Consider the following 12,062-nt stretch of genomic DNA (forward strand, 5'->3'; position numbering starts at 1 on the left):
ACCACGATGTGAACAGGTATTGTTTTCTTAAGAAAATATAATGTCATGCAATATTATTGCGTATTTGCCTTTATATTAATTTAGCATATATGTATATCCAATTTTTTTGAATAAGGTGTCCCAGATCTCCAGCTCAGTGCCACGCAAAGGAAGCTATCTGATTCGCGAGCGTCAGAAAGGGTGCGAGAAGCCGACTGTCGGACGCTTGGAGCCTCAAAGTCGGAACAGTCGGCCGGGCAACTGCTCAAGTATTCGAGTAGCAGCTTTCTTTCATCTTTTTCCTTGTTTCATTCTTTGTGTTCTGTTCTTTATTTTCAAATGAGGAAGCTGTTTTGGACATTTTAGGTACTTCAAATCTAAAACCAAACATCCATGTTTTAGCTTGTAATATATTCTATACAAGATTCTATTCATCATGAATATAATGCCCTAAACTGATGTTGGAAGTTGGAACCAAGCCCAGGTAAGAAATGAAAGAGGAAAGAAAATGGTTATCACTCAAAAGGGGCATAACAAATGTCTATACAATCATAGAATTTTATTTTTTTACAGCGGCAAACATATTCGTGAAGCTACACCTGATTTCGTATCAAAAGACACTTACAACGCACTGATATTCAGGATGGAGCATTGATAAGCTGAGCCAATGCCGTGTCTGTGTCATTGTCGTACATGATTAAGGCATCCGCCACGTTGTTCGATGAGAATCCCATTTCCCGCAGAAGGGTAAATCCATTGGCGAATTCCTTAACCTGCGACAGGTTGAGTGATATTATAAGATGGTGGTAAGAAAGCCTATTCCATTATTCCAGACAAATTGATAGAATGATCAAACATACGACTATGAAAGAAGAAAGATGGATATTCATATTACCTTACTAGGATTGTCTCCATAATTTGCAACTGCAAGCGGCACAGCCTCCCTGCTGAGGCCTGCTGCTATGTATTTGCTTGCCACGGGATCAGAAGCCGGTCCCTGAATTCAACAGCAGATTCATGTCAATATCAACAGATAGATTCAAGAAGAGAGTGTTCAACAAATACAGAACTGCGTATTAGCACTAGAGGCACACTCAGATGCACGGTTCATCTATCCTATTTAATCCTAATTGTGATTAATATACTCAAACTAGAGATTAATATCACCAGCTAGATTCAAGATGAGAGTGTTCATCAAATACATAACTACATACTAGCACAAGAGGCACATTGGGGTGCACAGTGCATCCGCCCTAATTAATCCTATATACTCTAACTATAGATTAATACAGATTAACGGTGGATAAATAAACCCTAATGGAGTGGATGCACCGTTCATTCGGATGTACACGAGTGTGTGCATTAGCACAAAGATGATACAAAACCGGCCATAAGCTAAGGACTAAGCAGGCTCAAGAACACACATTGAAATTAGAATGCTACAAATCCAATCAACAGAAAGAGCACATACATAAGATGGTGTTGGCTCAGTTGCCTTTGGTGGAGCATTATCGATTCCAAGCCTAGCCCAGTTAGGGCTCTCCTTAACTGCTTCCTTCAGCACATTCCTCTCAAAATCGAAATCAAAGTGGAAATTGCTGCGCGGAATTTCTCCCAGATGTGGCAGCAATGGGGGCTACATCGCACAAGTTAATCAACTTTCCAATCCGGCAAATTATTCAAAAGTGAAAAATCCTAAGCTAAAATTAACCAGTAGTAATGAGATTTTATACCGGTGGAGTAATTCGATATTCAGGTTTGATAGAAACCCTAATCCCGATCCCAGCTGCAATTCAGCCCCAATTCAGAATACAACAATAGCCGAAATCAATCACATGAAAAATAACGGAAAGGAAGCGGCGACTTACGATTAGAAGGGGGAGGCGGCGCGTGGTGCGACGGGGGATTGCGGAAATGCGCGGCGGCTGAGTGAGGGCCGGCGCTGCCGATCTTAGGGTATAGTGAAGACTGTTGACCGTAGGCCGGGTGAGAAGCGGCGGCGGAGGAGGAGGAAGCCCTGCCGTAAGGCGGCGTGTTGGAATCATACTGTGGCGCCGGCGCGGTTCGTTTTCTGAAATCGTACTCCATTTTTGGTGGAAATCAAGCTGAACTGTTTGATCTGATCGAAAATCAACGAGACTTTTTCTTCTTGGTTGAGTAATGGAGATGAGAAATGAAGAAAATTAAAATAAGGGGAGGAATTTTGGAGGCAATTTCGTAAATGATTTCATTTATTGTTTAAGAAATTGTAAATTTTATTCCACTAAAATATTTTCACTAAATACTAGTAGTAAAATACGTGGCTAAATACTAGTAGTGTAAAATACGTGAAAATTGCAAATCTGAATTCTGAAATGAATTTGAATATAGCCCAAACCCAAATTCTCCTTTTTGGGCTAAATGGCCCAAAACCAAATGAGTAGCCCAATTGACAATATCCATATAGTCAAGTTTATATATGTAAATAAAGGGATGTATTCATTTCCTTTTCCTATATTTCCTCCTTTTTCCTTCTTAATATCAGCCATTAGATTAGAGAAATGGACGGTCAAGATCAACATTGGGTAATTAATCTCGTGTTGCATTATTTGTCATATTTTGTGCATTATGAGGGTACAATAGTAATCTAATAATGGCTGGAAACCGCTACGAATAATGCACCACATGGTCACGAGTAATGCATATAATTGCCTATATAATGCACAATATGTGAACTGCAATGCATACGAACAAGATGTGCTGTGTTATGATGTTTGACACACGTTTCTTGTTTCCCCTAAGGGTTTAATAAGCTTAGGGGTTAGGGTATAGTACGTAGACACGTATGTAATCTTCACATGGTAACGAGTAATGGATATAATTGACTATATAATGCACAATTTGTGAACTGCAATGCATACGAACAAGATGTGCTGTGTTATGATGTTTGACACACGTTTCTTGTTTCCCCTAAGGCTTTAATAAGCTTAGGGGCTAGGGTATAGTACGTACGCATTAATAACAAATTATAAAACGATACGAATAATTCACCAAATTGTCACGAGTAATGGATGTTATTAACTATATAATGCATAATATGTGAACTGCAATGCATACGAATAAGATGTACCATGTTATGATGTTTGACACACGTTTCTTGTTTCCCCTAAGGGTTTAATAAGCTTAGGGGCTAGGGTATAGTACGTAGACATTACTAAATGCACGTATGTAATCTTCAATCCGTTGATTAACCCATATACACCATACCTCTAATAATGTATAATATACTGAGATAATGACAATTAACAGCTACTTAATGCACTACCTAAACCAAATAATGCACATACGTATATTCCAATAACAACAATTTGTTAGTAATCTCTACGTACTATACCCTAGCCCCTAAGCTTATTAAACCCTTAGGGGAAACAAGAAACGTGTGTCAAACATCATAACATGGTACATCTTATTCGTATGCATTGCAGTTCACATATTTTGCATTATATAGTTAATAACATCCATTACTCGTGACAATTTGATGAATTATTCGTATCGTTTTATAATTTGTTATTAATGCGTACGTACTATACCCTAGCCCCTAAGCTTATTAAACCCTTAGGGGAAACAAGAAACGTGTGTCAAACATCATAACACAGCACATCTTGTTCGTATGCATTGCAGTTCACAAATTGTGCATTATATAGTCAATTATATCCATTACTCGTTACCATGTGAAGATTACATACGTGTCTACGTACTATACTCTAGCCCCTAAGCTTATAAGGAGAATAACGCTCCCCCTGTAAATAAATGCATACAATTAAGCAATTTAGCTAGATAATGAAAAATATCGAAGAAAAAAACAAAAAAAATACAAAAATTGAAGATTCGTGCAAAAATTGCGTGAAAACGGGTGTGATTTCACAAATACAGTAGTATAGTGATAAGAGTGTAGAGTATAGGAATTGTAGGCCATCAATATTTGTAATATAGTAAATCCGAATAAAATGAAACTATGTCCAAGAAACAATTTCATTTGTACTTTTCATCTATTAGATGAGGACAATTATAGTTGTCACTCTCGTTAGTTTGATATAGATGACAAATCATAGCCAAAATTGCTGGCTCCAAATGATAATACTACAATTTATTTATAACATTTTAATGATATTCAATCCTTCACCCATTGATGACCATTGTCTTTTATTGGGATCACATCGTCAACATTTGGCCACAATCATGTGACAACCAGAACTGTGACCATTGTCTTTTATTGGGAAATCATCATCACATGTTCAAACCATAAAGTTTAAGTACACTTTTATACAAAGAAATTTGGAGGGTTTGATACGATTATATAATTATGTCTAGAAATTTGTAAAGTGTGTTGTTTACAAAAAAAATTAATCACTCGACGATCTCATAATAGATGTCACACTTTTCTTTTTAATTTATCCTGCAAAAGATGTCATATTTCTATTTTAGAAAAATTTATCTCTCAAATTAATATAAATATATTATTTTTTTCCCTCCATTCAATATATTAGACAACATTCTTTAAAATTTTGTGTCATTATTCAAGTGTGCTATTTAGTATTATGGGACGAAAGGAGTACTAAGTAGTAAGTACTATAGTAGATAATTCAGAATCTTGAATATAATGCAAAGTAGTAATGCCATTCAGTATTCACCAATCAACTACTGCCCACTTCACTGGGACTCAGTTGGGGCATTTTTTAAACTTAATTTAATGTACTATATTTAGTTAACATCGATTTTAAAATGTAAAAGAAAGTGGGTTAAAAATGTTAGTGAAATATGAGTCATTTTTATACGGCGTATGCTTCATCTTTCCATGAAAAATAGTAGTATTATTTTGTTATTTTGGGGTGTTCATAAAAAAAAGTCGCATTTCAAAAATATAAATTTTCTCTCATACTTTACACCCACTTTTCCTCTTTTCTTTTTCCGTCTCTTTAACTTTTTCTCTTTCTCTCTCCTATGTTGTCTACATGTTCTCTCATCTCTCTTACTTTACTAATTTCTTATTAAAAATTTTATCGTCCACAAATAGGATTATTTTTCATAAATAGATGAAGTATTAGTTTTATAGTAGTACATGAAATGTGTGTGAAATGAGTAGTTAATGTAACATGAGGTCTATTTACCATTTATAATAAAAATAAAAGTAAATTCTTATTGTATGCAGACTAAAATGATAAAAGTGAACTCTTATTATAGGACACATAAAGTATAACATTTAATCACATCTTACAAAATAGCAATTAAATTAAAAAAAAGTCATGAAAATGAATGCGCGAAATGGAACTTAAAAAGTTTTGAAATATTTAGGCTGGCACTTTCATACTTATTTTTTATACATAAAAATGTTCCCGTATTTACAGATCGATTTGTACATCTTTATTTTATTAACGATCTCAATTAAACATACGCTATTAAGATCCAAAACAGTTTAAAACACCAATCTAATCTGATTTAGTGCCGACCACATGATTAAGAGAGTCCATAATCTAAGTTTTTAAAACGTGTTTAGATTAAAGCAAATAAATTGAGAATCTAATCCCACCAAACCGACGCTCTTGGCATTTAGGCTTTACCGCTTTAGCCATATCAATATATTTTTCATATTCCTCAATTATTAATCAAAAGGTATATAAAATAATACTCAATGTTTGAATAATTTTATTCCATGCACCTAAAAGATGCAAGTGCCAAAGTTGGTGAACTGAGACATGTATTTAATATCATTACCACATTTTTCACATCCAATGCTACTACTATTGTACAATTATGAATTATGCATTCCAAAAATATTCTTTGGCGTGGAACATGCAATGATGCAATGCAATGAGCTAAGCGTTTCCAATTATCACATAATTTCATCTTTGAAAAATGTTATTTTTGAAAATATATTTTTATTGAAGAAAGTGTGCATCTTTTTAAATTAATGCACTATTACCATTTATTTTTGGTTAGCTCACGACTTTGTCAAAAACCACTTGACTAACGACGGATTTTAACGTCCGGCCATTTTAATGTAATTAATGTATCTTTTAATTAATGCACTATTACCATTGAAGAAAGTGTGCATCTTTTTTAATTTACAAGACACTAATTTCCCTATAAATACTAGGGAAATTAGCAAGATCATACATAGGAAACATTCACAACAAGAAATACAATTGTTTTCATATTCTACCTTAATATGCCTATTCAATCTTTCTACATCTTTTTCGATTACCATCTTTAAGAATATCTAGTAATGAAGTTATGTTCTTTAGAAAATAAGAGAAGATAAAATTTGTTTTCAGCCACAAACAGAATAAAGGAAGACTAGAAAGTTCTAGCTGAATTATTTGAAAGGTGATTAAACTTTTCGCTTGTGCAAAATAAAGCACTCAACCTTTATAAAAGTAAATCTACTTTGGTGAATTATATGTCAGATTTATTTTTATTTTAGATGCATACACATCATACGCATGTGGATAAGAACTGTGGATTTAGGGTCCCCATATCTACACTTTGTGACAAATTGATGTATAAGTTTTTGATATGAAAAAAAATTGAGAATATTTCTGATCCCAAAATATTTTCAATCGTTCAAGGTGCTCTTGCGGTCCTTCCTGCATATAGAGGGAGTAGTGATATTGGTGTATATATACAAAAATGCGCACCAAGACTTGGCATGTATACATTCTAATCGAATTTTACTTCGTCCGTCTAGTAATAGGAGTTCTACTTGTTGTCAGCAAGGTTTTCAGGAGACACGAAGAAAGTTAGTTGAAAAAGTTATTGGAATATGGTTACAATTTTATAGTTCATCCGTCCCACAAGAATATATACACTCTTTCCTTTTTAGTCTGTCCCACAAGAATATGTAATTTCCAATTTTAAAAACTCTGTTATCTTTAATGAGGTGGGACTCATTCTCCACTAACAATATTTTAATTACTTTTTTTTCTCTACCTCTTTCATACTTTACCAATTTTGCATTAAAATTCGTGTCAAACCCAAAGTGTATATTATTTTGGGACGGAGTGATGGAGTAGTCTATAGCAAAATACAGTAATTGAAACGCCTAGCCATTTGATCAAGTGATCAGGATGTCAAATCATATGTCACTTGATATATCCATTGAGTTTAAATGTATTACTCCCTCCATCCAGGCTAAGATTACCCACTGAGTTTAAATATATTACTCTCTCCGTCTCGGCTAAGATAACACATTTTTGGCCGACATGGAATTTTAGGAGTTATTGATTAAAGTGTTTAATTGGAGAGAGAAAATGTGGTAGTAAGTATTAAAATAGAGAGTGAAAGAGAGATGAATATTTTAATAAGAGTGAGAAAAAGTGGTTGAGTGTATTAATTTGAGAGAAAAAGTTTCCAAAAAAGGAAATGTATCATCATAGTTGGGACAAACTAAAAAGGAAAACGTGTCATCTTAAGCGAAACGAAGGGAATATAATTTTATAATGAATTATATAAATAAAATGAGATAATGGAATGTGATATCTATTTGTCATTTATAATAAAGTGAAATGAGATTTATATTAATGGACATATCAAAATGATAAAAACAGATTTATTTTGGTTGACAAGTGGAGTACTGTCTGATAAAAGATTTTTTTTATCCAATTAATATATTAATTGCTAGTACCAAGTTCATGAAGGTAAATGAATAAAGTATTCAATTCCTTATAATTAAAATATGTACAAATGTATAATAGATTATTACTATAAAATATTATATTGGCAGCACAATTAGCACCATAGCGACACGTGAAAGAAAGATTTTTGTTATTATTATTGTAGGTGTTCATACAATAATGACATTACGAAGATAGACCTAAATATGAACCTAATGGTTATCTTCTAATGCTTATAACACCATAACTCAAAACTAAGACTAAATCTAAGTCCTTAGATTCTGAAATGAGTAGATGAGATTAAAGTTCACAAATTTCAATAAATAGTAGACAACATATCAATAAAATGGTAATATCGTCATTATGTTATCATATGATAATTTTTGTGGATGTTTTTTATATCAACATAGTGTATTACAAATATCAACAATATGACATGAGAATATCAACACAAGTACAAGAAAATATCAACACAGTTTTATTGATATTTTACCTACATTATATTGTGATTTTGCATACACTATATTGAGATTTTTTTGCATTTGTTGATAAATCTGCTTATCAACATGTACGAAAATTGAAATATAATTTATCAAATTTCATCATTCGAACACCGTCGGAACATATGCAATTGAGATTTCGTTGGAATCTTTACAAAATTATCTTTAATTTGATATATTTTTTGCGAAAAAATAATTTAAATCGAGAGAGTTACTTAAATTTAAAGTTTTAAGATGATTTTGATGAGAGATAATTGACATTAATACCCTTTAAGTTTATTTAATAATTTTTTAAATTTAAAATATAATTCATGTCGGCATTATTTCAATCACTAGGTCGAGAGCAATTGATCACTCCCAATTATATCTTCTCATGAAAACACCCTATGTTATTTTATTGTGTAAAGACACCTTTTTCAATTTTAAAATAGTCTTGCTTTGCAAGTGGTGTAACGACCCGCTAAATTGTTACCTACACGAAAGAATAAACCACGTATCAAATACACTTTCGACAACAAATCGAGACGAAAAGTTGGATAAGAACCGCGTCACATCAGGCACGTTTTCCAAGTGGATAAGAATCACATCGCATCAGGCACGTTTTTCAACGCCGCATTAATTACGCGTCACATCGAAACGAAAAGACGTGAATTTTTGTCTTTTATGAAAAAAATTTTCTATAAATACAACCTCCTTTCATTTCATTTCATTTCTTTCGCAATCGAGAATCCGAGAGAGAGAAGAGAGAGGAGGAGCCGATGGCGGCGGATCCGCGACGGCGGATTCGTGGCAGCGGCGGCAACGGTGAAGGGAGAGGGACGAATCGTGTCAACGTTTGTTTCTACCGTTCGTTTTTCTTGATTCAAGAAGGTATAACTAAGATTTTCTTCTCATCTCCTTCATTGAAACTTTATTCTTGAATCCTACATGCATATAGAGGGTGTAGGAATCATAGATCGCAAAGTTAATCGGTGGGAAAGTGAGTTTGCTTGAGAACTTTGATAGTTATGCGATTTTTGATTAAGTTGTGTGAAGTTTGATTTGAATCCTTGGTAAATGATCTAAGTTTATGTGCAAACATGTTAAGAGAGTCTTATCAAGCATGATTGTGTGTTATAAGCATGAGAAAATTTTGTTTGGATGATTGTGGAAGAAACCCTAATTTCGAAATTTTGAGTATGAAAATTGTGGTGTTCGGTTAGTGGATTCCGACGTGTATTTGACTGACCAAACGGTCGAATTTTGATACGAAAATTTTACTGAGTAAATTTGAAGGTGATTTCTGTGTCTCATATAAATTTCAGCCCTTTTTGTCGAAAAATGAATTTTTGAAAAATGTTTGAAGTCGACTGCGCAATTCTGCCAGTAACGTGTGTTCTCGGCCAGAATGTTTCGAAATCTGTTTGACCGACTAAATGACCTCCGTTTGATGTGATTCTTGAACTAGATGAAAATTTGAAGTGTCTTCTGAGTCTTGTGAAAATTTCAGCCTTATTGGACATCGTATGAATTTACGGTGAATTTTTCAAATGAACTGCGCAGTGCTGCTAGAATTTTATGTTCCGATCAGAGAGTTGCATAAATGTTTTGACTGACCAAATGATATGATTTCGGTGTGAAATTTTAACTGGGTGAACTTGAATGTGTCTAATGTGTTGTGACCAAATTTTAGCGTCATATGAGGAAGGATGAATTTTTGGTGAATTTTTGAAGTTGACTGTGCAATTCTGTCAGAAAATATATTCTCGACCAGTAGGTTACGTTTCCGAATTGACCGACCAAAAGGGGGTATTTTGATATGAAATTTAAACTGGAAGTTATTTGATGAGTCTACTGCATTTTGGTAAAGTTTTAGCCCCAACGGAAGTCGGGTGATTTTATAGTGATTTTTACAAAATGATTGCGCAGTTCTGCCAAATATTTATCTTTACAAGATGACTATATTGTTATGTTATAAGTGATATACATGATTTATATATGGGTAAGAGAATGATAAAAGGAACGATAGGACATGCATGATAATATAAGTTTACGAAAGGCTGATCTGTTTTGTCGTTGGCAAGGGTGATTGAGTATACGTGAGCTCGAGGAACGAGGGTTGCCTTAAATGGATATTGAATGGTTTAAGCAAACGAGGTGGGCTTTCTTTTACTAAACTCTTTTACGCTTTCAAAAGTATGATTATGGAGAAATAAGGGTGGTTTAAAGTGTTATGTCATGCCATGATGTTTTGTTTATGAGATTGTTGCCTGATGCCTAGTTCGTCTGAGCTTGCTCCGTTAGGCTATATGGCTGTAATGAATGAATGAAACGAATTCGGGTCTGAGTAGGGCCGCAAACCCTATCAGGCTGTGTACACAAGTGGGATCGTGAGCCGTCCTTGCTAGTCGGCCGGTCTCGTGGGCGAATAGTGTGGCCACACTTTCGTCGCACTATGGAAAGAGAATGTGATTGAATGATTGATGAGAAAGTGGGGAGATAGATTGTCTGGCCAGACTTTGAAATATTTTTGTGTTCTCGTGATATTTCTTAACTACACATAAAACTCGAGATCACTGATATGGATGACATAACTGTTTTTATGAAAAAAAAATTTCGGCATGAGCCCATTGAGTACATCAAGTACTCAGCCCTGCATGTGTTTTCCCTATGTGCAGGTTGAGCGGGATGTTGCGGTGGATGTTGAGTCGGCATAGGGAATATGGATGCGTTGTGTCTTCATACATAGGCGTCATCCTTGACTCTCTTTAAAACCTTATTTCCGCTGCTATATTTTTGAACTAAAATACTATTCTTTCAAGCTACTTGAGTCTTTCTTATGAACTAAAATCCTTAAATGATATTCTTAAATGTTTGTCCCTTGGTCACGATCGCCTCGTTTGTAACACCCCTGGGGTGGGCGGTCGTGACAGAGTGGTATCAGAGCTTCGTTCTTTCGCTCTGGTCCGAGAGTCTTCTTTCACCTTAAGTCTAGAATGGTAAACCTTAAACTGGAAGTGTCACGAAGGCTCAACATCCAAAGCATCACGCTCAACTAAAGAAAGTGAGGTATGTTTTAAGTTGTTGAAAGAATGTGAGATCGATGTATGAAATTGATGATGATATGATGAGGATGTTTTGGCAAGTGTACGCATGTGAATGAATGTTATACGTGAAGCTAAATTTTGATGATATGATTATGTGGAATATGAGTACGATTGACATGAAAATTTAAGCACGTGTTATATATGTGAACACGATGTTGTGATAGTATGATTATGTGAAGTATGCACATGATTGACAAGATGATCTAAGCACGTGTGGTATGTTGATCATGATATTGTTATGATGTGATTATATGGAGCATGAGCAAGACTAGTATGATGACTAAGTATGTTTTATATGTGTGAAAGTACTACAACGTGAGCATGTCAACATAGGATGATGGAGTGTTTTACATGAAGGACGAAAGTTGATGAGTTGTTTTGAGAATGTTAAAATTTTTAGAAAATAAATGAGTAATCTAAGAATGTTGTTTCAAACATACATGTGAAGTGCATGAGTGTTTTGTTTGGAATACAAATGTGTTATGAGTTTTGAAAGATTTGCATGGTTTGATATGTAGAAAAAAAAATGGAAAAAGGATTTTGTGGTTGATGTTTTGTAATATTAATGACTCGTTGTCTAGTGGAGTTTGATTGAGGAAAAAAAATGTTTATGTTGTGGAAAGTTGTTAAAAAAAAATTGAAAAAAAAATTTTGAAAAAAAAAATTTTGAAAAAAAAAAATTAAAAAAAAAATAAATTTCCTTTTCGATTGGAAAATTTAGCTATGGAGTGTGATGTTATATATGTTATGAGGTGCGAAGTATGAAGCGTTACTCTATGGAGTGTTTTATACGAGTGATGAAAGTTGATGTGAAAGTATGTTTTGAGTTTTGAGTCAAAACTTTTACT

General features: G+C 34.0%; 1 protein-coding gene across 1 annotated transcript; it reads right to left on the reverse strand.

The window, feature by feature from the left end:
• Nucleotides 1-471: 471 nt before the first annotated feature.
• LOC121778479 lies at nucleotides 472-2,191 on the reverse strand. Its single transcript, XM_042175837.1, has 5 exons — nucleotides 1,848-2,191; nucleotides 1,713-1,765; nucleotides 1,451-1,615; nucleotides 875-976; nucleotides 472-752 (listed from the first exon to the last, which is right to left on the reverse strand). The coding sequence occupies exons 1-5, from the start codon at nucleotides 2,065-2,067 to the stop codon at nucleotides 618-620; spliced, it is 675 nt and encodes a 224-aa protein (XP_042031771.1). The 5' UTR covers nucleotides 2,068-2,191; the 3' UTR covers nucleotides 472-617.
• Between the last annotated feature and the right edge of the window lie 9,871 nt (nucleotides 2,192-12,062).

The sequence above is a fragment of the Salvia splendens genome, chromosome 19 (genome assembly GCF_004379255.2).
Source record: "Salvia splendens isolate huo1 chromosome 19, SspV2, whole genome shotgun sequence".
In the NCBI taxonomy this organism is placed as follows: Eukaryota; Viridiplantae; Streptophyta; class Magnoliopsida; order Lamiales; family Lamiaceae; genus Salvia; species Salvia splendens.